This window comes from Chanodichthys erythropterus, chromosome 11 (genome assembly GCF_024489055.1).
Source record: "Chanodichthys erythropterus isolate Z2021 chromosome 11, ASM2448905v1, whole genome shotgun sequence".
Taxonomy (NCBI): Eukaryota; Metazoa; Chordata; class Actinopteri; order Cypriniformes; family Xenocyprididae; genus Chanodichthys; species Chanodichthys erythropterus.
Window position 1 is genome coordinate 1313974 of NC_090231.1, and position 26474 is coordinate 1340447.

A 26474-nucleotide genomic window follows, 5' to 3' on the forward strand; every position below is an offset into this window, starting at 1 on the left:
GATTTTCGGCGTTTGCTTCTCTATTAACAATCTCCTGTTTCTCTCGAATGTAAACCGAACACCCATTCTTTCAGTTCCTCTAATCCCTCTCTATTGTAGCTTATGATACTCTGAGCAATGCACTACTTGTGTCTATTTGCCTCATCATAACGACTCACTTGTTGTATTCCTCACTTGTAAGCCGCTTTGGATAAAAGCAGCTGCCAAACGAATAAATGTAAATGTTTACTTGGACATTGCGGTCCACATTTTAATGCATTGTTTTTCATTTTCTCTGTCTCGTTCTACTCCGTGCCTGTGTTGCCAGATAAGGTTGATGATTTCCAGCTCAAAAGCTCTCCAAAACCCCCCCAAAACATTGACATCCAAAATAATGTGATAGAATTCTATTCTCATGCCAACCAAGGTTTATGAGGACCATTTGCCTCCTTAAAGGGTTAGTTCACCCAAAAATAACATTTCTGTCACCAAGCCCTTAAGCCTGAAATGACCTGCGGAAAAATTCATAATCAAGCAACCACTGACAGGAAGAACACAAAATATGTAAAATAATTTTAGAAACTTTTTAATGCATCCAACCATTTTGTTCAACTCTTAACACTCTAAAATGGAGTGTGCCTGCAGACACCACCTAGATATAAAAAAAAATCATATTTTTCAAAACGACTGCCTAGATAATCCCATCATTTGAAAGCTTAGAGTTGAACTTTACAATGAATGTAGCCACTTTGATTAATCCTAAGTATGGCTTAGTTATTTGCTGAAAAATAATAATTTAAAATTCTTGGGCTTGCCTTTGACTAAACTTGAGCGAGTTTGTGTATGTGAAGCCCTGCAAGACCCAAATGTAAACAATGTACAGATGCTGTATTTGTCACGTTCTTGCTCATAACTTCATGAAACATGCATAGATTGTAAACGGCACAGCATCACTTACAGTGGATCCTCCCCATTGAAATGAGTCCAAGATCAAGAAAATCCCATGCGATGGTCACGAGTTAATCCACATGATAGAACGATTTCAAAAATGCCCATCAGAGGCGCCAATGGCTAAACAAAAAAGGTACCTTGATTCCAAATGCTGTAACTTTTGATATCTTTATGGGATCACATTTAATCCAGATACAGCTCACATATGGGAGAACAATTCTTTTTTTGGTGACGTTCCTCTATCTTATTTCCTCTCTGAGTTCTATATGCTGTTGTACAGCATGTGTAAATCTGCTCTGTGAATAGCTGAGTGTCTCATTACTTACAAGTGTTGAAGTGAAATGTTTTTGGTGCCATTAAAAAAAACAACACATGAAATATTTAACTACTCTTTTATAGGATTGCAAATCTGAAGAATATATGTTGTACTTTCAGTCTTTGCAATATGTGCGTTATGAAACTTGTTTTAATAAAAGTCTGTAAAATGCAAAGTCTGAGTGTGATTTTACACATCAAGACACATGAACAAATAAACTACAGCTGTACTGAGTCTGTCACACATGATGCCACTCATTCATTTCACTGAGCATTAATAAGATGAAAAGAGCTTAATAAATGCCTGAAATCACAAGATGACACCAGAACAGTCCCAAACTTACAGTATATCAGTGTATCTTTGAGAGCTGCTGAACACTGAACTACATCAGCCACATCTGCTGCCATATGAAAGGATGAGAATTCAACAGGTCTAAACTGGGAAATGGTCAATTAATAAAAGTTTTACATTAAGTTCACACTATCTGCAAAGTGCTTCAAATGAACAATTTCAGAACAGTGTTATAAACATGAAACAGTGAAAGTATGCAGTGTACAACTCAAACAGTTTAATTAAACTGGTTTTAATCCAGTTTTAGGTCTGATCAAATAATTTCATTCATCACACTGCATGTTAAAATGTATTCCAGACATAAAGCAAATTCTGAGCAGAGTACACATACTATACACTGACTCAACTCGAGGGAGAATACTGCTGTGGCTCCATCTAGTGTTCATCAGAGGGACTCAAGAAAAACACTCAAAAATCATAAATGACAAAGATGCACATGATTGGTTTTTCATGTGTTTGTAATTTAATAAAAGCACATGACAATCTGAAATTCAAATAATGTGACATTAACCTCTGTATTTGTCAGGATATCATCTCGCTAAAATCTGATAGACCTTTACAACAGCATTTAAGAAAACAACTTTAAAATGTAGTACTTTCATACAAGTCAGTATTTACAGAATGTACATGAGCACTTCTACCGTCTAATATCACAGTTACGATACGTCACTGTACAGAGCAGAGTTCAGAGGACTGTGAGGGGAGGTAAACGCCGTCAGATCTCATATGAACATGTTCTGTTTGGCACAGATGAGAAAAATCAAACTCAGATGGAATGAAAGTAGGGATCTCAAAACTCAATGATCCCTAAAGCGTGACGTGTTGAGCTGAACGGTTGGCGTCTGATGCACAGAACGAGTGAAACGACTGCGACTCCAGTCTAACATCAGCGTCACTGCAACCGGAGATGATCCACAACAACACAAGCAGAGGTAAGGCAATTCAGCTGAGAACAGATGGAGGAATCTCACTGCGAAGAACACGTCCAGGCCCAAGTTCACACACTAAACTAAAAGATGTAAAACTCATTTTTGATTGCATGCTAATTTTTTGATTGAATTAAATGAAGCCCATTTCTCCAACCACTGAGATTTTCTGCATCATGAAGCCATTTTCTATGGAAGCTTGTTTCTGCCACAGAATATAAAAAAATTAAAAACTTTTTCATCTCACAATTCTGACTTTATAACTTGCAGTTGTTTTTTTTAACTCCATGGTGGAAACAAGCTTCCATAATTTTCAGACATTTAAGAACACAAATAATAAAAAAATATTATTAATGTAATGCAAAAATCTTATTCTACAACAATCATAATGCAAAAAGCATCATAAAAACAGGCTTCATTATCTTCATGCAAAATATGATTTCCTCTTGTATTCCGGTTGATTTCAGTGTGAAACACGAGCTGGACATGTTCATGAGATTCAGTCCGACAGTAGAGCAGGTTTGCAGAGATCCAGACGGCGTGAGGTAAGATTGACCTCTGACCTCTGAAAGAAGCGCTGGTCCCAAATCATCAAACACTGTTTCATAACCGGTTGGTGGAGAGAAAAACGAAGAAAAATCAGTCCATCACAGCAAAACTCCATGGGACGAATGATGTCATTCGCGTAAAAATAGTTTCGGCATTGAGAAATAAAGTCACGGTACAGTTTCTGAGCCGAACTTTGAGTTTGAATACTAGATTGTGTGTGAAACGGTTCCTTAGTTTGACAGACACAGAAGTGGTCCGAGAAACACACACACTCGGGAATGTGGGAAGTGTGTGTGCGATACACACATCATCATTGCACTGTGTGATAGCTTAGAAGAAGTCGTCGTTTACTCGTGTCTTTCTACAGTAGCTGAGTGAATCTTCATACAGCTCTTCTGTTAATGATACTCATATGAATTCTGTTATGGTCCTCTTTAGTGCCGTTTTGTCATTTTTGGCACTTCACAGACATAACAGATGGATCAAAGCTGTATGAAGATTCCTAATTTCTCCTTTGGAATGACGTCAGGGTGAGTTAACGATGACAGTGTGTGTGTGTGTGTGTGTATGAGTGTGTGTTACTGCAGTTAGCAGACGGCTGCCGCGTTCCCTTCCCGCCGTCCCTGTTTCTTCAGTAACTGGATGCGGTTGTGGCAGTAGAACTTGATGGCCCTCCAGTCGCGCTGATTGCTGACCAGCAGAGGGCAGTGCTGCAGACATCGCTCGCAGTCCGCCTTCGCAGGAACGCGCAGTTCCATGATGTTCCGCTTGAGGTGCGTCTCCACGGCGACACGCTCCGCCTCCGACCAGGGCCGCTTCAGGACGCCGCGTTTACCTGAAGAACACGCAAACACCATGAATGTTAGGTTACATCAACACAAACCCCAATGATCGGTCCTACCATCATTTGTTACATTTTTAAAAAAAAAATGGAAGTACCTTTTATTTAGTCGACGACCAATAGGGATTTTTTGATGACCGATATCCCATATATTAGCCCATATATAATTTAAAGATAGTAAATAACACACGCATAACAATTGCTGCAATAAAATTAATTTACTTTACATATTTTTGATGGCCAATGCTGATATCCAATATATTTGCAGAAATATATTTAATATAAATATAGTAAATAACACAAATAACAATTGCTGCAATACAATTTAGATTTTTTTTTTTACATATTTACTAAATTATTGAATATTTTTACATATTTACAAAATTTGACAGCCAATGCGGATAATCCAACATATCGGCAGATATATTTAACAACAAATGAATAACAATTGCTGCAATAAAATTTAGATTTATTTTAAATATTTATGAAATTAGTAAATATTTGACTTAATTACAACATTTTTGATATCCAATACATTGGATGATGTATTTTATTTAAAGATAGTAAAAAAACACATGAATAACAACTGCTCAATAAAATTTATTTTACACATTTACTGAATTAGAAAATATGCACTCGATTAATGAAAACTCACAACTCAGATTCAACATAACTTCTTTTAAGGAACAGAACTAAATGTCATTAAAAACAATTTTTAATAAGTAAATAAAGCCAGTTTTTGAATCTCAAGCTTAGCAGTGCATCATGTGACTCACCTGATTTGACCTGTGAGCTCCGCCTCTTGAGTGGTGAGGGCGTGGCCGGTGACAGGCGGGGGCTGTTTCCCTTCTTCGGTGGAGGCCCTCGATGACTGGGTGCTCTCTTCTTTACAACTTCAGCTCTCTCCTTATTCTCATTGCCTTCTCCATCGGAATCGTCCGAGAAAGAGTCGGCAGAGTTTCCAGACATCACTGCCGAAACAGAAAGAAAACTTAAACAGAAGTTTGTGTTCATATGCAATACTTTGAATGCCACCTATTATGCAAAATTGTTTGAGCATAAATGTGTGTTGGCAGTGTGTGTACACAACCACATAATGATAAAAATGCACCTACTCCTTTTTTTAATGTACTTCTGACATCAGAGCTGCTGAAGATGCAGTGGATTTGTTTTATTTTTTAAGGGAAAGCACCACTATACACCTAACTTTTTCATGTCTGCATGAATCATTTTACACCAGACTGCTTTGTACAAAGGGGACAATACAAAAGTTAAAAAGTTGTTACTCAAGGATGGATCAGTACCAACTGTTCATGATCCAGCTTACTGGATACGGCAGCGATGAAGGGAGAGCACTTTATTATAGTTAATCGGAGTTGATTTACGGATATAAAGTTTTTATTAAGCACCTTGAAAAGGCATAAGGTCTGTATAGATCTGTTTTCTGTGTTTCTGTGTAATTCGCTGTGTATGTTGATGATAATGCAAGCGACAGAGAGTTTATGGATAAGACTTTAATGCACACTTCTTCTACTGTGTTTTATTCAGCTCTTACTGTGATTTTCTGGAGTGAAAACAGACACTTCATCTTTTTTGTGAAGTATAAAAAAACATCATAAAACTCATCAGTAAAGTTTTGGCCATCATTCGGACGGGGTCCGCTACAACAGGCTTGTACTAATAGTTGATAAAAGCATGAGTTCAAACTGAACACCATTACTGACAGTTTCTGACATTTTCAGTGCGTGAGATTGTCCTGTTTTGTTGTTGCATGAGCTCTTCTTGAAAGTGGGCGGGAGCAGCAGCTCATTTGCATTTAAATGGACACTTGTTGCTTACCCCCCAAAAAGTGGCAATTTTAGCATGCTATAAAAAAAAATTATCTGTGGGGTATGAGTAAATATGTAACATTGTAAATATATCTAACGTAGCCTTAATTGCGGCAAAAAACATTTCCAGCATTGAAAAGTATGCACTGTCACACCTCACAGTCCTAATATATGGACTGCTAATTTACACCTAGATACTGTAAAACAAAATGTAAGTTGTTAATCGAAAAGAAAAGCTGTATATTATTAATTTATTATGCACTTTATGAGGGTATCCATTGTAGTATCGGTGCATTTATGCTTTTAGCAGATGTAATGTCACATGTACATGCTCTGCTTTATTGACTGCACACAAAACCTTTAGAAATGATATTTTAGCGTTTTGTTTCTTACCGTCCAGCTCGAGGCAGATGTGCTGCAGACTCATCCCTCTGAACAGAACCCCTTCCCGCTCTCCGTACAGCACCACTCTCCCCACGCGGTTCATCAGCGCCGGGTCCTGACCAATCCGAGTGCAGCTTTGAGTCACATGGTACTCCCTCTGCAGGAAATCCTCCAATCTCTTTGCGGCGGCGCCCGGGGCTCTTTCGCCCTCCTCAAGCAGCAGGAGCTGAGTGAGGATGGCCACTTGGCGGCGGGCGCGGGGCGCGGTGAGCGTTGTGGGGTTTTTAGCGCCGCTAGTGCGTGCCAGGCTCCGGAGAAGGTCAGTGCCACGGAGTGGCGTGGCCGGGGAATGATACGGCCGGGAAAACACGTAGGGGCTCTCAGGATCAACGCCCACATCCGCAGATGTCTTTAGGAGAAGGTCCAGACAAGCCTCTGAATGCGGAGGAAGGATGAGAGGCTGAACACGGCCACGTTTGCCCAACACACCCACGCGGGTGAGGTGACAGAGGACGTGCCGTTCGAAAGGGGAAAGAGACGCGTCCGACGGGGAGACGGAGTTACGGTCGCGGTAGTCCTGAATGGTGAGTTTGGCCACCTCACACTCACGATGGCGGTTGTACAGGATGAGAAGAGCCAAACTGGAGTGGCAGAGGAGACGCCAGGCCTCCGCCGAGCCCGCGGCACGAGAGAGCGAGAGAAAGGAGGAGTGCTGCTGTCGACGGAGGTACATGACCAGCGTGGAGAGCGAGGACAGCAGAGGAGGCATGTGTGAGTGCTGGGAGCTGCAAGAGTTACAGTACAATTTACTACAGTGAAATATCATCATTTTGAAAAAACTTTTTTAATGGAATATAGCAGTGTTTATTCTAAATGATTTATCCGTGCACATCATTATTGTTTTAAATTCAATGTAATTCCTCGTAATCTTGAATCAGAATAACTTTCCCTCCCTCTTGCAGCATCTCTTCTCTTCTCTGATGAGGGCGGGGCAACCTGTGACTCACATGAGATCCACCAACAGCAAACCACAACCATCCAATCAATTCCCCACGGACAAAATCAAGCCCCGCCCTACATTTTTTCTTTTTCCAGAACTGTTACACTTGGAAATATGGCACAATAGGGAAGAAAAGACTAGTGCAACTTCCATTTCATTATGACTTAACCCTTGTGCTGCAAATCTTTTACCTAATTTGGTGTTCCGGGTCAAAATAATAATAATAGTAATAATAATAATAATAAAAATAATAATGTTTAATTTATATAGTGCCTTTCCTAGGCTCAAGGATGCTTTACAAGGTACAATGATACAACAAATAATCAATACAAGGTAACAATTAAATGGATGATGGACATTTGCTCAGTCCAGAAGTCATGGATAATGCAGTTGCATGATATAACAGAAATTGAGAAAACCTTAAATCAAAAGAAAGAAACTTAACATTGTGTCATGAAGACAACACAGAAGGTAGGCAAAGAGAAGAAGAAGAAGAAGAAAAAAAGGAATACAAATACAGTGCATCTGGAAAGTATTCACAGCGCTTACATTTTTCCACATTTTGTTATGTTACAGCCTTATTCCAAAAGGGATTAAATTCATTATTTTCCTCAAAATTCTAAAAACAATACCCCATAATGACAACGTGAAAGAAGTTTGTTTGAAAACTTTGCAAATTTATTAAAAAAAAAAAAAAAAGGAATTGTCTGTAGGCCTCCGAGACGGGATTGCATCAAGGCACAGATCTGGGGAAGGGTACAGAAAAATTTCTGCAGCATTGAAGGTCCCAATGAGCACAGTGGCCTCCATCATCTGTAAATAGAAGAAGTTTGGAACCACCAGGACTCTTCCTAGAGCGGGCCGTCCGGCCAAATTGAGCGATCGGGGGAGAAGGGCCTTAGACAGAGAGGTGACCAAGAACCTGATGGTCACTCTGACAGAGCTCCAGCATTTCTCTATGGAGAGAGGAGAACCTTCCAGAAGAACAACCATCTCTGCAGCACTCCACCAATCTGGCCTGTATGGTAGAGTGGCCAGAAGGAAGCCACTGCTCAGTAAAAGTCACATGACAGCCCGTCTGGAGGACTCTCAGATCATGAGAAACAAAATTCTCTTTGGCCTGAATAGCGAGCGTCATGTTTGGAGGAAACCAGGCACCGTTCATCACCTGGCCAATACCATCCCTACAGTGAAGCTTGGTGGTGGCAGCATCATGCTGTGGGGATGTTTTTCAGTGGCAGGAACTGGAAGACTAGTCAGGATTGAGGGAAAGATGAATGCAGCAATGTACATCCCTGATAAAAGCCTGCTCCAGAGCACTCTGGATCTCAGACTGGGGCGAAGGTTCATCTCCCAACAGGACAATGACCCTAATCACACAGCCAAGATAACAAAGGAGTGGCTACGGGAAAACACTGTGAGTGTCCTTGATTGGCCCAGCCAGAGCCCAGACTTGAACCCGATTGAACACACGCTGGAGAGATCTGAACATGGCTGTACACCAACACTCCCCATCCAACCTGATGGACCTTGAGAGGTCCTGCAAAGAAGAATGGGAGAAACTGCCCAAAAATATGTGTGTCAAGCTTGAGCATCATACTCAACAAGACTTGAGGCTGTAATTGGTGCCACACCTCTTCAACAAAGTATTGAGCAAAAGCTGTGAATACTTGTGATTTTTTTCTTTTTTTTTTTTTTTTTAATAAATTTGCAAAGATTTCAAACAAACTTCTTCCATGTTGTCATTGTATTGTTTGTAGAATTTTCAGGAAAATAAAGAATTTAATCTCTTTTGGAATAAGCTGTAACATAACAAAATGTGGAAAAGGTGAAGCACTGTGAACACTTTCCAGATGCACTGTACCTAAAATTCTAACAGAGGCAAATAAAGATGTGGCATCAAGGTCAAACCTAGAAACATTAGGTATATTTTTTATTTGAGATGGGGAATCAGTTATTAAGATTTCTGTCTTAATCAAGTTCAAGCTAAGAGTGTAGCCAGTCTTTTAACTCACTGACACATGAAGATAATGAGGCAGTCAAGTGGACAGAATTTGGCCGGCAAACAGAATAAATCTGGATGTCATCTGCATAACAGTGGTAGTTAAAACCATGGCGACAAATTATTTGGCCAAGAGTCAGAATGTAGATAATGAATAATAATGGTCCGAGAACTGAACCCTGGGGAACACCCTGTTTGAGACAGTGGGAGATTTGGAAATGTGCAGAGATGTACTAATGTACGTTTCACACTGTACTTTCCTAAACCCTGGGTTAACTTTGATTGGATAAACACAACACGTGACCTGTTTACATTGCACATCCTCATATTGCCAACTGTACTATTGAGTTTATACTTAATAGACATTTCACACTAAAAAGGTAAGAATGAAACACTTTTCTTTTCTACACTCAAAGTGTATTTTTCCTCTTAAACGCTGAATTTACTGTTTATATACAATGCACAGTGTTTCCGTGACTGTTTAAAACATGAGTACACGATTGGTTGTCTGTTGAGATGGTCCTCACTGCAGAACACAAGATCCAAGGGGCGGGGTTGATCCAACTCCTCCCACTATCCAAAGCCCTAAACCTACCCGATTCTGCCCCCTGACTCTAAACCTACCCATCTCCACCCCCTGGTTGTAGATCCAACTCCTCCCACTTTCCATATACCTTAACCTACCAGAGTCTGCCCCCTGACTCTAAACCTACCCATCTCCACCCCCTGGTTCTAGATCCAACTCCTCCCACTTTCCATATACCTTAACCTACCCGACTTCGCCCCTTGGATCTCGAGTGTTCTGCAGTGAGGGGCTACTGTGTCTGTTGCTAGCTGTAATATTCTAACACTGTATCGCTGCAAACGTCAAAACTGCAGTGCTAACAATGTACAGAAGGATATTGTCTGCTGGTGTAGATGCTAATATTAGCATAGAGGCAACTTCTAAACTAACACACGGTCACTACAAAACTCCGGTTTAGATTTCATGTGATCTGTAATAAACAACAAAAAAGATTCAAACACAAACTTGCCTGGTCATTTCACCATTCTTCTCTTCTGCAGATCCATCTTCTCTCACGTCCGACTCATTCTCCTCTTCCTCCTCCTCCTCTTCCTCTTTACCAGGCGTAGGAGGCGGTTCCTCTTTTGTCTGCTCCACCTCCTCCTGTTTCTTCTGTTGCAGTTCTTTCTCTCTCTTCGGCGGGCGCCCTCTCCTGGCGGGAGGAGGGTTGGGCGTGACGACTGCGCTCTTGTTGACGACCTTTCTCGTCGGCGCCGTGGAGGTCTTTTTTGAGGTATTCGGAGGCGGAGACACTGAGAGCGAGAACGAGACGGCTCCAGATTTAGAAGGCGAAGACAAAGGCTCCTGCTCCCGGGAAAACAGCGACGTTCCCAGGGAGGATGAGGGCTGAGCGGGAGACGGAAACGAGTCGGCGCTCGGAGCGTGAGTGGGGAGGTGCGACAGCTCCATGGCGGCTCGTACCTCGGGCTGCTGGTCGTGGTGTTTCTCCAGGTGCCGGGCGAGCGAGCGGAAATGCCGCCCGCAGTAGGGACAGTGCTGTCGACGCGTCGCACCATGCCCGATGTTTATGTTTATGTTATTGTTTATATTAGTGGTGGGCGGGGCCAGAGGCTGCTGGAAGGGGGATGAAGAGGAAGGGGCGGGGTGAGCAAATGACAGGGGGCGGGGCTGAGTCTTTTTCTTGACACTGGCTGAGGTTTTCCTTTTCTTGCGCCGTCTCATCATTCGGCCCCTCAGCTCTTCGAGCTCTTCTTCATCATCGTCGTCGTCATCGTCGTCTTCCTCCTCTTCTTCATCCTCTCGGTCAGAGTCGCTGGCTTCAGAGTGAGACAGCGGTGAGGAGGAGGGTGACAGCGACCATGATGGCGTGAGGTAGTCAGAAACAGTGAGAGACAGAGGAAGCGAACCCGGCTCCTCCTCCTACAGAGACAGAGAATGAGCTGTGAGACATTTTCACTTAAAAAATTTCATGCATACAGTTTGTAAACTGAAAGTGTTTTTGGAAAGATGTTTCATCAATCGGCATGTTGTTAAACAACAGTACAGTTCATTAAACACACTGTACTCCATTTTCATTCCAGCCCAATATTAAATACGCCTTGGGTGATCTATATTGATGCTGTCAATGTTTTTAATTATCGTTCATCAGCTGGATAAAACCGTTCTGAAAGTGATTCCGATGATATCGTTCCTCTGTGTTGTCATAACCATCTCTACTATTATTTTATATTGAGAACAATTTTTAGAACTATATCTTTATCGTTATCTTTATAGTTATCGTCCTTGGTGTGAACGGGCCTTTAGGGGGTTTTATTGTGCTGAGAGACCAGTAATACAAGTTGTTGAATTGCATTGCTGATGTGTAGTGGTGTAGATGATGACTGCAACAAAACTCTCTTACACGGATGTTTCTAGAGATGTGCAGTTATTGGAGGAGGAATATGTTGACATAAGAAAGAAATTAAAAAATATATGGGTTTTAAAATTTTGCTAGATTTCCAATTTAGCAAACTATTAGCCCATTTTCAGATAGTCTGAATCAAATTGAAGTTATGCATACCGGTTTGCTTTTGCTCACTTTCCTTGCTGTTTTTCACCTGCACTGAAAACTTGTTCAAATACACGTGATGCACATCAGATTGAGTGTTTATGGCAGCTCTAAAGAGTGACTCATTTAAAGTGTGTGCATGTAGACTAGTGAAAAGCAGCGTGTGTAACAGGAGCATATGTGTTTGTGCGCATGTGTACTTTTGTGTATTTGTGCATGCGTGTTTGTGGATAAGTTTGTGCATGCTTGGGTGCGTTTGTGCGGACTTGTGTTTGTGTGCATTTGTTCAGACTTACGAGTTTGTGTGTGCGTTTGTGCATGCTTTTGTGCGAACCCATGCGTTCGTGCGTGCATTTGTGTATGCTTGTGTACGTTTGTGTGAATTTGTGCATGCGTGCGTTTGAGCAAACTTGTGTTTGTGTGTGCGTTTGTGCATGCTTTTGTGCATTTGAACATGCATGCGTTTGTGTGAACTTGTGTTTGTATGTGCCTTTGTGCATGTGTGCGTTTGTGTAAACTTGTGTTTGTGTGTGCGTTTGAGGATGCTTTTGTGCATTTGTGCATGCGTGCGTTTGAGCAAACTTATATGTTTGTGTGTGCTTTGTGCATGTTTTTGTGCATTTGTGCATGTGTGCGGACTTGCGTGTTTGTGTGTGGGATTGTGCATGATTTGTGCATTTGTGTATGCGTGCGTTTGTGCGGACTTACGCGTTTGTGCATGCTTTTGTGCATTTGTGCATGTGTGCGTTTGTGTGAACTTGTGTTTGTGTGTGCATGCTTTTATGCATTTGTGTATATGTGCGTTTGTGCAGACTTGCGTGTTTGTGTGTGGGTTTGTGCATGATTTGTGCATTTGTGTATGCGTGCGTTTGTGCGGACTTACGCGTTTGTGCATGCTTGTGCGCATTTGTGCGTTTGTGTGAACTTGTGTTTGTGTGCATGTTTGAGCATGCTTTTGTGCAAACTTATGTGTTTGTGCGTGCCTTTGTGTATGCTTGTGTACGTTTGTGTCAACTTGTGCATGCGTGAGTTTGAGCGAACTTGTGTTTGTGTGCGCATTAGAGCATGCTTTTGTGTGAACTTATGTGTTTGTGTGTGCGTTTGTTCATGCTTTTGTGCATTTGTGTATGCGTGCGTTTGTGTGAACTTGTGTTTGTGTGTGCCTTTGTTCATGCTTTTGTGCATTTGTGCATGTGTGCGTTTGTGTGAACTTGTGTTTGTGCATGCATTTGTGCATGCTTTTGTGCATTTGTGCATGTGTGCGTTTGTGTGAACTTGTGTTTGTGTGTGCCTTTGTTCATGCTTGTGCATTTGTGCATGTGTGCGTTTGTGTGAACTTGTGTTTGTGTGTGCCTTTGTTCATGCTTTTGTGCATTTGTGCATGTGTGCGTTTGTGTGAACTTGTGTTTGTGCATGCATTTGTGCATGCTTTTGTGCATTTGTGCATGTGTGCGTTTGTGTGAACTTGTGTTTGTGTGTGTGTTTGAGCATGCTTTTGTGCAAACTTATGTGTTTGTGCGTGCATTTGTGTATGCTTGTGTACGTTTGTGTCAACTTGTGCATGCGTGCGTTTGAGCGAACTTGTGTTTGTGTGTGCGTTTGTTAATGCTTTTGTGCATTTGTGCATGCGTGCATTTGTGTGAACTTGTGTTCGTGTGTGCCTTTGTTCATGCGTTAGTGAATGCATGCATTTTGTGCGTATGTTTGTGCATGCATGTATTTGTGCATGCATGTATTTGCGCACATATGCATGCGTTTGTGCATGTGTAGCATGAATCACCTTCTTGATATTCCCCTCTGGGTTGAACCCACACTCAAACCCGCGCGGAGACACTGAACTGTGAAACCCCTGCGATTTAACAGAACACAAATGAATTTGAAGAAACACAGTCTCAACAGCCCTACTGGGACAGTAACTGTTTCTCACGGGGATGTAAGCGATTTTTAACATTCAGTCATTGATTTTATTGCTGTCCGAATCAAGAATGTTTGTGTTTTGCTCCCACAATCCGTGTAAAACAATGTGGAAAATCATGTGATTGTCAGCTATAAACGAAATGTGTTTTATGGCTCGGACAATTAATAAATTCATATTATTTAAATGCATGTTGATGACTTACCAAGGCATTTTCTCCCCAGTCGTTCAGGCTGTAGTCCACTGTGATCTCCTCGCCTTTGGCAATGTCTCGAATCGCTATGACGACAAGCCGGACCTGATTCCCACAATGCACCTCTCTAATCCTGCAGTTGGCCGGCGGGTGGAAGAGCACAGGCCCGCGGACGCCGCTCGCACCCTCTTCACCGAGCTCAGGGACACTACAGGACACACACACACTGATGAATTTTCTCTGAAACGACTCCATCTTGAGTTTTCTTCACAATATTCCTCATTTAAATAATTCATGCGCAGAATAAAGGGGCGGGGCCTGGTTGAGTTAGTTAGTAGTGATGAAACTGGCGGTTATGGTAAGGGACGGGACATTTCCCAAACACCAATCACAACACACTACTCCAGCTGACCAATCAGAGCACATTGTGCTTTTCAGAAGGAGGGGCTTCATAGAGACAGGAACTAAACAGAGCGTTACTGACAGACTGGGAAGAGAGGAGCTGCAACAATGGAGAATATGAGGAGAATAATCAACAATAGCATAATGAATTACTCTTTAACGAAGTAAACAGTATTCCTGACATTACTGTAACCCCTGATGATAAAAGCGTCTGTACCAGAGCTGCGAAGGGTCGGTGAGGAAGTACGGGCTGCCCGGCGGGGGAAGCCGATCTTCAGCTCCCTCTGCGTACTGCTCGTCTCCTTACACAAGAACAAAGGGTTAAAACTGTCAATCACGAACAAAACATGAAGAAATTAACCCTGTAATGCCTGACATGTCAATAACTCTTTTCTTTTCAGTACCTGGGCTGTAACTGTGTTCAGACAGACTCTCCTCTTCATCTTCCGTCACATACGCAACTCGTTCACACACTTTCACCGGCGTCCCCTTCCTCTTCCTGCCACACACACGCCTGCGAAACACACAGTATATAATACACACTATTATCTAGGGCTGGGTAAAAAATATTGATTTCTTGATTTTAATCAATTCTCACTGATATTGATTCTTAAATCCCAAGAATCGATTAGTCTAGTCTGTTTTCAGCTGATGGATGAGCAGAATATGTAGCGCCTCCCATCCAATAAATCGCAATAATGTTTGTGCTTTGTTACTTTTGATATGAAGCAAAGTCTCAGATTTCAAATGACGTCCATCTTATTATGAGATTCAAAAAATAAATACAGTTTTGGCGCTGTTTAATGTGGCGTGACGGATCGCTTTAGAAAGTTCCTCTAGAAAGTTTGCCATGTGCTGAAACTGAAATACTACATCCAAAATAATTGAATAGAATCAAAATCGTAATCGAATCGAAAGCATGTGAATAGTAAAAATTGTGTCGATACCCAGCCCTACTATTATCAGTGCTGAAACAACATCCTTCATTTATTCAATTATAGACGCGAACAGACACAAAAACAAAAGCGAACTGGATCACAATAACAGTTTAATAAACGCTTCACCGGATACATCTTAAAGAACGCGCTTAAAAACTACGCTTGACTTTGAGCCAGATATGATAATACAGTATGCAAATTAGCATATATATTTACTATTTACTAATAATTACTAATATTACTCACTATACTAATGGTATCACTATTATATTAAAAATACATATTTTGTTGGAACTGTTTGGCTATTTAGCGACATAAATGATAACAATACACAAATATATACAATTTTTCTGACTTAAATTATCATCATTATAATCAAAATGCATATTATGTTAGCGGTTTGACTATGTAGTTATTTAGTTAGGTATGAAATACTAAAAGAAGGCCATTAAAATCGGTTTCACACACAATTAAACAAAAATAATCGCTATCGGTCGTATAAAATATCGCTACGGTTACCATGGTGAACAGCTGTAACGGTCGCTTGCACACGTGAGCGCGCTCAGCAGCAGTGTCCGTGCACGCGCTGACAGGTTTCGCGCACTCGCGCGGTGTTTTGCTAATCGTTCGAGTCGCGGCCGCTTCGGTCGTTTACGTGCCCCGGTAAAGCGCTACGGAAAAATAACAATGTAAACATACGCGCGAGCTCACAGCACGAGATAAGAGCCAGGCCACGGGCTTTCTTTCATCACGGCGTGTGCACGAGGACAACAGAACCGGACCGGCTAACCGTTAGCAAGCATGCGAATCCGAGCATTCCACCCGAAACAAACGGCACGATCCGTTTCACCGGAGAGAGAGACTGACCCGCGCGGTGGCGGCGGCTTGCTGCCATCCCCGTCGCTGTCGAGGGTCGGGGGCTCCCGGTAATCGAACGGCGACCGCACGCTCTCCGCCATTAGCGCTGCTCCGGTGCGCATGCGCAGCAGCTCCGAGCTGGCCAGGCCCTGAGATGGGCTCCAGCAGCTACATCATTCCACACATTATAGCCATCATTAGTGTTTTTCACGGGGAGAAATGATTGGAAACACGGAATTGAAGAGAAATCCCCAAGCTTTGAAAAATAATTGCATTAAATTAAAAAATATATATATTAAAATGAATCCTAAAATGTAATGGGAATTTCTAATGCATGTATTTTTAGACCTCAGCTCTTAAAGCTCCTAAATGGTTCATATTTATAAAAATATTATTACACATTACAATGTTAATGTTTCTATGCATTTAATAACATTTATTAATTCAGCAGATGCTTTTATATAAAGCGAGTCCCAGGTGAAAAAATACTATAGTAATTTAGTGTTTTTGAACCATACTATAGTAAATTGTTGTATACTCTATATATTATAGTATTTACAACACTTTGTTAATGAATGCTACAGCATACTTTAATATTAATAATAGTGAACTGATTAACTAACAAATATTGTAGTATACTTTAGTTTTTACTACAGTAAACTGTAGTGTATAATGTAGTATATACCCTATAGATTAAAGGAAACTTAGTACAGTATTGAGTAAAGTAATTTGTTTATATTACTATAGTTATTATATTATCACAGCAACTATAGAATCACCACAACAAATTAATTCAAGTACTTTACTATAGTATGGTTCAAAAACATTATAGTATTTACTATAAATTACTATAGTAGTTTTTCACCTGGGGTTACACAAGCAGTTAGTCTGAGAGTTCATTAAATATACATTACTATGTAATATTCATAAGTATATGTTGTGTATATTGAATATAACTAGTATTGAAGTATAGTTAATATAAGTGAATTTCACTGTATATATCGATTAATACTAAAGAAGTACATGCATTTAAATGTAAAAACGTGTTATTCTGAGGTGTTACTTGTATTTAGACTTTATTGTTATTACAGTAGTAATGAATTATATTATTTTCAATATATAGATTTACATAAAAAGTGTGAGTTTTTTGTTATTTTTTTATGTTTTATTATTTCTGGTTTTCATTTTAAATGTAGACATGGAAATATCCAGTTTCTTTTTGACTAAAATATACATATACACATATATACATATATAATTTCAAGAATTATAAGAGTGTTCATCTGTTAATATTAATATCTATGTAAAAATATTTTATTTAGGAAACTGATAATGTGTATACTCTTTTTTTATTATACATTATTATTTTAATAGTAAATATGATACAATATATTAATAGTATTATTAGTATTAATATAATTATTACTGTTATTTTTACAACAAAACTTATTACAGTTTGTATAAATCTGATAAATGGACACACACATCAGCCCCTCATGAATAATAACTCACTCAATTACACAAGTTTCATCCCATAATTTATTGATTAATGCAGACATATACATTATACTGTGATCAATAATATAACGAACATCAGGCAAACATTCTGGCGTGAAGCGTGAGTTAGTGCGCGTCTCACAGATCAAACAGTGCATAACCTCAGATTCACAGCATTCATAACTTCATGGTTAGCTGTCAGCAGCGGCGCTGGTATTAATAGCAAAGAAGTGCGTCACAGTGTTACATTTACAGAACATCTCAGTAAAAATAAAGAATAAATAAAGAAATTAATATATTAATCATTCAGATTTTTGGTTGTAAGTAGTGTTTTTTTTACTAAAAAATAATACTATTATTTTCACTTTCAGTAATGCCTTTGATTTTCATTTAGTTCACAATGAAATATGACTTGCATCATACAGTAATTCACAGTCTAAGTCAAGGCTACATCAACGGTTAGTACAGTATGAGTGTTAGTCGCGTCCTTCTGCGGGGATTAAAGCGTTTCATCACTACATGTTCTTGCGTCTCGGGTCATTTTCATATCGCTGTCATATATGTGGGGAAACTTAACAATAAACACTTCATTTCTTCATTATTGTCTTATTAATCTAACCTGACAAATCATAAACTTTGTTCGTTTGTTTGTGGGTGAAACGACATTACAAACAAACAGGACTTCCTCCTAAACATAAACCAGAAAATATTTAGCTCTAAATCTGTGTTTGAATTACATTTCCATGCATTTGGAATACATATTTTTAACATAAACTAATAAACTTAATGTGATGCATATTTGTCAGTCATTAATGAAACCGGTCAGATTTCATGGCATAGTTCATCATTAAAGGGTTAGTTCACCCAAAAGTGAAAATAATGTCATTAATTACTCTCCCTCATGTCGTTCCACACCCATAAGACCTTCGTTCATCTTCGGAACATAAATTAAGATATTTTTGATGAAATCCGATGGCTCAGTGAGGCCTGCATAGGGAGCAATGACATTTCCTCTCTCAAGATCCATTAATGTACTAAAAACATATTTAAATCAGTTCATGTGAGTACAGTGGTTCAATATTAATATTATAAAGCGATGAGAATATTTTTGGAGCGCCAAAAAAACTAAATAACTTATTTAGTGATGGCCGATTTCAAAACACTGATTCAGGAAGCTTCGGAGCGTTATAAATCAGCGTGTCGCATCATGATTCGGATTCGCAATTCGGAACTGCCAACATTTGAAATCAGGTGACTTTGGCGCTCCGAACCGCTGATTCGAAACACTGATTCACTCTGAAGCTTCCTGAATCAGTGTTTTGAAATCGACCGTCACTAAATAAGTTATTTAGTTTTTTTGGTGCTCCAAAAATATTCTCGTGGCTTTATAATATTAATATTGAACCACTGTACTCACATGAACTGATTTAAATATGTTTTTAGTACATTAATGGATGTTGAGAGAGGAAATGTCATTGCTGGCTATGCAGGCCTCACTGGGCCATCGGATTTCATCAAAAAATATCTTAATTTGTGTTCCGAAGATTAACGAAGGTCTTATGGGTGAAGAATGACATGAGTAATTAATGACATAATTTTCATTTTTGGGTGAACTAACCCTTTAACTATTTGCATCTGTTTGTTTTTAAAATCAGCATAAATCTGTGTATTCAAAAGTTCAAAAGTATGATTGGTTAAAATATGTCTAGCTGTGGAACAAACAATATTCAGTCAGTTAAAATATGTATGAGATTAAAACAAACTGATGATAAATATATAAACCTGGTTATTGTGTTGAATCTGACCCGTTTCATTAATGTTTGAATCACATTAGCTTGTTAAATGTTAAAACTAATCCAAATGCATTTTTATATGGAATTCAAACACAGAAATCTTAAATTCAGGCCGAAATGTTTTTGAGCGCACCTCAATCTTTTTAATCAGAAAATCCTGCCATCATTTACTCACATTCATGTCGTTCCAAACCTGCATGACTTTGTCTTCCGTGGGAAAGCGTTAGAAATAATACAGTGAAATCGTAATGTAACAGATGCTTTGTGTCCATGTTTACACGTTTGTGTTGTCAGAAATAGAGCGTGGCATCGGTTTTGAATGAGAGTAAGTGATGGCAGAACAGTGAAGGACCCACTGCTGATCTCCATGCGCAAATGTCTGTTTCTTTTGACACCAATGGTAAAATCAATTTGGGTTGCAGCTAACAAGTGTGTAACTAATGTTGAAGAGAAGCCCTGGAGATCCAGAGGTGATGTATTTCACAAAACAGCCCTAATTGTCCTGCCATATTAGATCTGAAGGGGCACACTGTCATAGATCTGAACTATCGCTTTCACACAATATCAAGACCGTAGAGTCACAGAATCTGCATCCGACTCTGAAAACAGCTTGTATTTTATCTTGCTTTCCGGTGAATTTAAGGTGTTTGCCGTTTTAAGCATAAATTTAACCTAATCTACATTTTTGAGAGGTTTATAAAACAAGGCAAACAATTGGTCATTGGGGTAAAAAATAAACCTAATTCAAAACATATCCTCTGAGAACAATCTTCCCAAGCAAATGTTTTTGTCTGATACATTGTTTACACCGAGATGCTTGAGAGATACATTACAACTTTTTTGTAACAGTTTGAACCGAGCTTTAAATAACACATTCTTTTGTTCATACTGATTCCATTTTAGTCGTAAACTAAGTTTAGTCTAAACTAAAGGCCTGATTAAATCCGTGCACAAGCATCATTCAGACTGTCAGAGGTCTAGAAGTCTTCGGTCTTGACATGTGTCGAGTTATTTAATCTGGGAGCGTTTCCTGCACTAAACGTGGTCCTGGACTAAACATACTGATTGAGTTTGGTTCAGGAAAACGCTCCACGATCTCTTCATGTTGTCTAGAGGAGCTGCTGCTGCTGCTGGCCTTGTGTTTCCGTGTGGAATACGTGAAGCGTCTGAGAGGCAGAATCTGTCCAGTGGATGAGCTCCAGCAGAACTCGATAGGTCCAGAGTTTAGCAGCAAAACTTCCAGAACCTTCAACTTCATCCTGACCCTGCAAATGACAGCAGAGAGACTTCATTATACAGATGAACTGAGCCTCTGTACCAATTTTGAATCATGAATTTCTGAATGATGAACATCAACAACTACATCGCACACAATCTCCTACAGTCCTTCTGTCGTCTGATTGAAAAGTCTTTTAGTGTAATTGCAAGACTGCACAATTGTCTTGTGTGTGTGTGTGTGTGTGTGTGTGTGTGAACACAGCAGAGTTAAATAAAGACATCAGCAGTCTGATTCTAGATAAAATACAAATTTGCAAACCCACTTTGTGGTCGATTTGGGGCGTTATAGGGCATAAAAATAGATGAGACGAGCACTTGACGCCAACACACTCAGATCCAAAGTGAAGTGGCTTTTTGATCACGAGCCAAGCGTCTGTTCACAGGAAACATCTAGAGGTAATTTCAAGAACGCATTCATTATGTGACTCTGATACGCTTCAGGTCATCATCTGTGAAGGAAAGCGTGCGTCTGCCGCACATCCTGATGTAGGAGATCTGCTGGACCATGTTGGAGGTCTGGAACTAAAAGTAGCCACCCTACTAACTTACCTACATCTGTCAGTATAGCGTGACCGTACTTCAGCTGTTGTGAAAATAGCGCAGCTTTTACAGTAACAAGCTACTTTACCAAACAGCACTGTATTATACATGCAACATTACTACAAACGAACTGATGCAATTTCAATGGTCCAATCTTGAAAAAAAAAAAAAAAAAATGTTATATATATATATATATATATATATATATATATATATATATATATATATATATATATATATATATATATATATATACACACACACACAGTACAGTCCAAAAGTTTGGAACCACTAAGATTTTTAATGTTTTTAAAAGAACTTTCTTCTGCTCACCAAGGCTACATTTATTTAATAAAAAATACAGTAAAAACAGTAATATTGTGAAATATTATTACAATTTAAAATAACTGTTTTCTATTTGAATATATTTCACAAAGTAATTTATTCCTGTGATCAAAGCTGAATTTTCAGCATCATTACTCCAGTCTTCAGTGTCACATGATCCTTCAGAAATCATTCTAATATGATGATCTGCTGCTCAAGAAACATTTAATGTGTACAATTGTACAAAATATTTGTGTACAATATTTTTTTTAGGATTATTTGAAGAATAGAAAGTTCAAAAGAACAGTGTTTATCTGAAATCTAATCTTTTGTAACATTATAAATGTCTTTAATGTCACTTTTGATTGATTTAATGCATCCTTGCTGAATAAAAGTATTAATTTCTTTAATTTCTTTTCAAAAAAATCAAAATAAGAATTCTTACTGACCCCAAACTTTTGAACGGTAGTGTATAATGCTACAGAAGCTTTGTATTTCAGATAAATGCTGTTCTTTTGAACTTTCTATTCATCAAGGAATCCTGGAAAAAAAGTACACAACTGTTTTCAACATTGATAATAATCATAAATGTTTCTTGAGCAGCAAATCATCATATCAGAATGATTTCTGAAGGATCATGTGACACTGAAGACTGGATTAACGATGCTGAAAATTCAGCTTTGCATCACAGAAATAAATTATTTTGTCAAATATATTTAAATAGTACACAGTTATTTTAAATTGTAATAATATTTCACAATGTTACTGTTTTTTACTGTATTTTTAATTAAATAAATGTAGCCTTGGTGAGCAGACGAAACTTCTTTTAAAAACATGAAAAATCTTAGTGGTTCCAAACTTTTGGACTGTACTAATGTACTAATAATATATATATATATATATATATATATATAGCACTGTTTAAATTATAGTAATGCATTTTATGGAGTGTTACTTTAACAGACTAAATTAAAAAAAAATAAATAAAGAAATTGTAAATGTGTCATGGAATGTTGCAATAAATGTATTAAAGCACAATTAAATTTAAGTATAAATAAATTAGACGTGAAATATATTTATTGATTTTTTCGTAACATAAAAAGGATGTGAAATACCATCTGAAATATATCATAAAATGCAAAAAAAAAAAAAAAAAAAACTCAACCCAACCATTTTCCTCAATTTCTATAAACGACCCAATAAAAACATTAATAAAAAACAAAGCAATTCTGTAGATCTTTGAGACTTTGACAGGTGACAGCATATTTCATATCATATTTCATAAATACATATATTTCATGTATTCATATCACTTTTTATTAGGCTTATATTTTTTATTTGCAACATTTTATTGTTTTCAATTATTTTGTGATTTTTTTATATTGTCTGCTTTATTTTATTTCAAGATGTAGTCATGAAGTTTTTCATTTTAAGATGCATTTCACATCCTTTTTTAATGCTACACATAAAAAATTATAAAGTTTTAATAAACTTTTACTTTTTGCGTCACTTTTTTTTTGTTGAAACATTATTTTTACAGTGCCATTGTACATTTATTAATTTAATTTACTCTGTATTTAAACTCCATAGTATTTAAAAAGACCATTAAATAGTTTGAACAGCAGTATTTTGAATCTACTTGGCAAACAGCTGTCTTGTTCAGGGGGGCGACTGCTTACAGGAAAAGAGATTTAGGGTTTAGCAGTGCAGCTTGGGAAGGGTTTGATGTGTGTCCAAATGCTTATCGCTGCTTATATATCAACTTCAGCAGACCAAAACAATGTGTCACGTGATATAAAGCACAGGACGGCAGAATTTATAACAGGCAGGCTTGATGGCAGAAACATTCCTTTCAAGCATCATGCCAATGCGAACAATGAGAATTATCCAGCTGAGATATCAGCAGCTCTCTGATTCTAAAGCAGAAACCAAGCGTAGCTTATGTAGACTGATATTTTGCCTTTTTTTTTTTAGATCATCACCATCAGATAATAACTGTGTCCATCTGGCAGATTAACAGAAATTGTATATTGCTGTATATTGCTCATGTAACAGCTCAAAAGTCAGCTTTATCAATGGATAAAAGAACATAAGTTCATATGTTTTACTGAATTTGGATTAAGTAAGACACTACAGGTGGAAATATATATATATAAAATCTGCTGAGGGGTAATAATGGAACAACAGTTGTTTTTTAAAAAAAGTGATTTTTTTACTATTGTTTTCAACAGGATGTGAATTTTCCTGGGTTTAAATTAAAGATTTGTGTTAAGAGACAACAAAACAACTGAGTGCATCAAAACCTCTCTTCTCCTGGTAAAAATGAACTAGATCTTCAAAAGTCAATTAATTTCTGACAACTGAATGTAACATTTTTTGACAAGCCAAACATGCAGTGAGTTAAATGTAATTTATTTATGCCACAAAATAAACTTCATTTCATAAAATAAGCATAAAGACCTTCACAAAAAGCATTTCAAACGTCTCCAGCATGTTTTATATAATTACCCCAAAATCAAACAGTACACCCATTACGCTTTTTATCACGTCCGTCTAAAACTTGGCTGCCGGTTGGAATTAAAAACATCAACATATCACACTCATGGTCATCAATCACTTCACTGAATACTTGCCAGCTAAGAAATAAAAAATTATTACCTTACAACCCATACGTTTTCAAATCCACATCATTTGATTATCAAAATATTGTTACATTTTCCAATAAAAAGGTTTTTAATTTTAATTTTTAATTTAATCGCTCCTTAGCAGATCATTTGCTTCTTTAAAGAAAATTTCAGAAAACATTATATATTAATATATATATATATATATATATATATATATATATATATATATATATATATATATATATATATATATATATATATATATATATAATATATAATGTTTTCTGAAATTTTCTTTAAAGAAGCAAATGAGACATTAAATAAATACGCAATAATTCACATACATTTGCAGAACATAAATCTGAACACTGGATAAAGCCATGTTTAAAATTTGTGTTTGATTTTGTTGACACATTAGAGTTAAAGGTTTTTACAGCAGGAATTTTGGATTTCTCTTTTTATATTCTATAAATCAGAAAATACTGTCAACAGACAGAAAAAAAAACACATTTTCACTATGTTTTTAGGAATAAAATTCTCTATAAATCAGGTTGAATGATATATGAACAAATCCCACAGTAAAATACTTCAGAATATAGATATGAATACAACTCTAAATTTTGGTATATGTAAGTGTTACTGAAGTGGAGAAAAAAACTCATCTTGAGAAAACGGCTTTTAAAGAGATCTACTGTAATGGAAATCTACAGATGCAAATAGATAAAGAGCAATAAAATAATCATTTTAATATTTTTTTTTTTTTTTATGTTTTCTTTCCACTGGTCTTTTGGAAGCAAATTAGATCAAAATCTCAAAACTGACCAGTGCATGAAAAAACAATGTTTTTTTCCTGTAGCTTCTTGCCTTAAATACAGTGAAAATAAGTGTTCTTGGAATTTTAAAAATAATTTATTTGTTTGCCTGCATGTCAATATAAAGAGAAATGTAAAAGAAAGAAAATAAATAAATAATGAATAAATTACTATGTAAATAATATGCATTAAACATTATGTATTTTAATATGTTTATAAGCCGCCTTGAAACAATCTGTATTATATAAAGCACTACTTGACTAAATTAAATCATAAAAATTCACTTACTAAAAAAGATATATCATATTTGTTTACCTGCATGTCAATGTAAAAAGAAATGTAAAAGAGGGAAAAATCAATAAATTACGAATAATTTACTGTGTGAATAATGAGTAATCATGTAATCAATAAAGTACTTCATTTTTGGTATCTGATTACATAATTATTACTAGCCGGCAGTGCAAATCAATAATTCTGAAACAGACGAACTGCAGTCAGCCGTGCTGGAAGAATTGAGCTACTCGGCCGACCAGGAATTGGACTGCACATTTTTGAGCACAAGTGTACCTCATCACACTGAATCTGTGGAGACGGCGGGCAGCCGCCTTCCCCGTTCTCCAGCAGAGCTCCGGTGCTGTGGACGAGATGCCCGAGGCGATCCTTCACGGTCTTCCGCAGGCTTTCGAACTCGCCTTCCAGCTCCTGGCCCATCTCGTCCACCTCTCGGCTGATCAGACACTCCAGCAGCTCCTTGCAGCGGCGCAGGGCCGAGCGCACGTGTCCCACCTGCTCCGCTGTGCTCAGGGCCTCGGGACAGAGGGCGAGGGTCACCAGACGCTCACCGCCCGGGACATGATGGGACAGGAAGCTCTCCCGCTCTTTCTGAGGAGGAGGAGGGTTGTAATTAGTTATTACAGGAAGAGTTAGTCACTTGCTCTGCCCACTTGATGGTTACCGTTAATGCGCCGTGATCTGTTTTTATTCCCACGTGCACCGCACCACCTGTAATTAACAAAACGTCCCTCTGAGTCACATGCACAAATGCATTTGATATCAATTATGCATTGCGTGTTACGCCACCTCTTCAGACAAACTTAAAAATGGGTCTCTGTCCTGATGGGATGCGTACAGCACACAATGCAAAATATAAAATGCATGTTAGGACTGAAAGATAAATGGACGTTTAAAGCCACGCTGGAAAAAAAAAGGTGTAGGATTTACTTCGAAATATGTTTCACTCAGAAATTATGAGTACATTTCAGAAGTAGTAGAAATCTTAACCGAAAATTTATGGTTAAAAAAAACAGTAGCTTTGGTTGCCAGAAAAATATAATACAACTGATTTAATGTTAATTCACCAACATACTGAAGCGCTAATATCAGTTTTGTGCAGTTGTAACACACTGACAACCATCAAAAACACATGATGAATCAAAGTTCACCACAAGCTGAGGTAATATTAATATATGCACAGAAGATGCAGCGTGTCATACATACAAATACAAAACAGCACACACACACACACGACACTAAAATAATGCAATAAACATTTGTTTAACAACATCAAACCCCTATGTGCATAACTGATAAGAAAAA

The 26474-nt window shown here is 38.1% G+C and overlaps 1 protein-coding gene across 2 annotated transcripts; it reads right to left on the bottom strand.

The window, feature by feature from the left end:
* Positions 1-2793: 2793 nt before the first annotated feature.
* Positions 2794-16218, bottom strand: LOC137030661 (uncharacterized). Of its 2 annotated transcripts, XM_067401085.1 has the most exons (9): positions 16017-16218; positions 14616-14725; positions 14429-14513; positions 13822-14017; positions 13482-13550; positions 10163-11073; positions 6136-6911; positions 4690-4884; positions 2794-3907 (listed from the first exon to the last, which is right to left on the bottom strand). In XM_067401085.1, the coding sequence occupies exons 1-9, from the start codon at positions 16127-16129 to the stop codon at positions 3660-3662; spliced, it is 2703 nt and encodes a 900-aa protein (XP_067257186.1). In that variant the 5' UTR covers positions 16130-16218; the 3' UTR covers positions 2794-3659. The 2 variants fall into 2 exon arrangements, with proteins under 2 accessions (XP_067257186.1, XP_067257187.1); XM_067401086.1 differs by lacking the exon at positions 13482-13550.
* Between the last annotated feature and the right edge of the window lie 10256 nt (positions 16219-26474).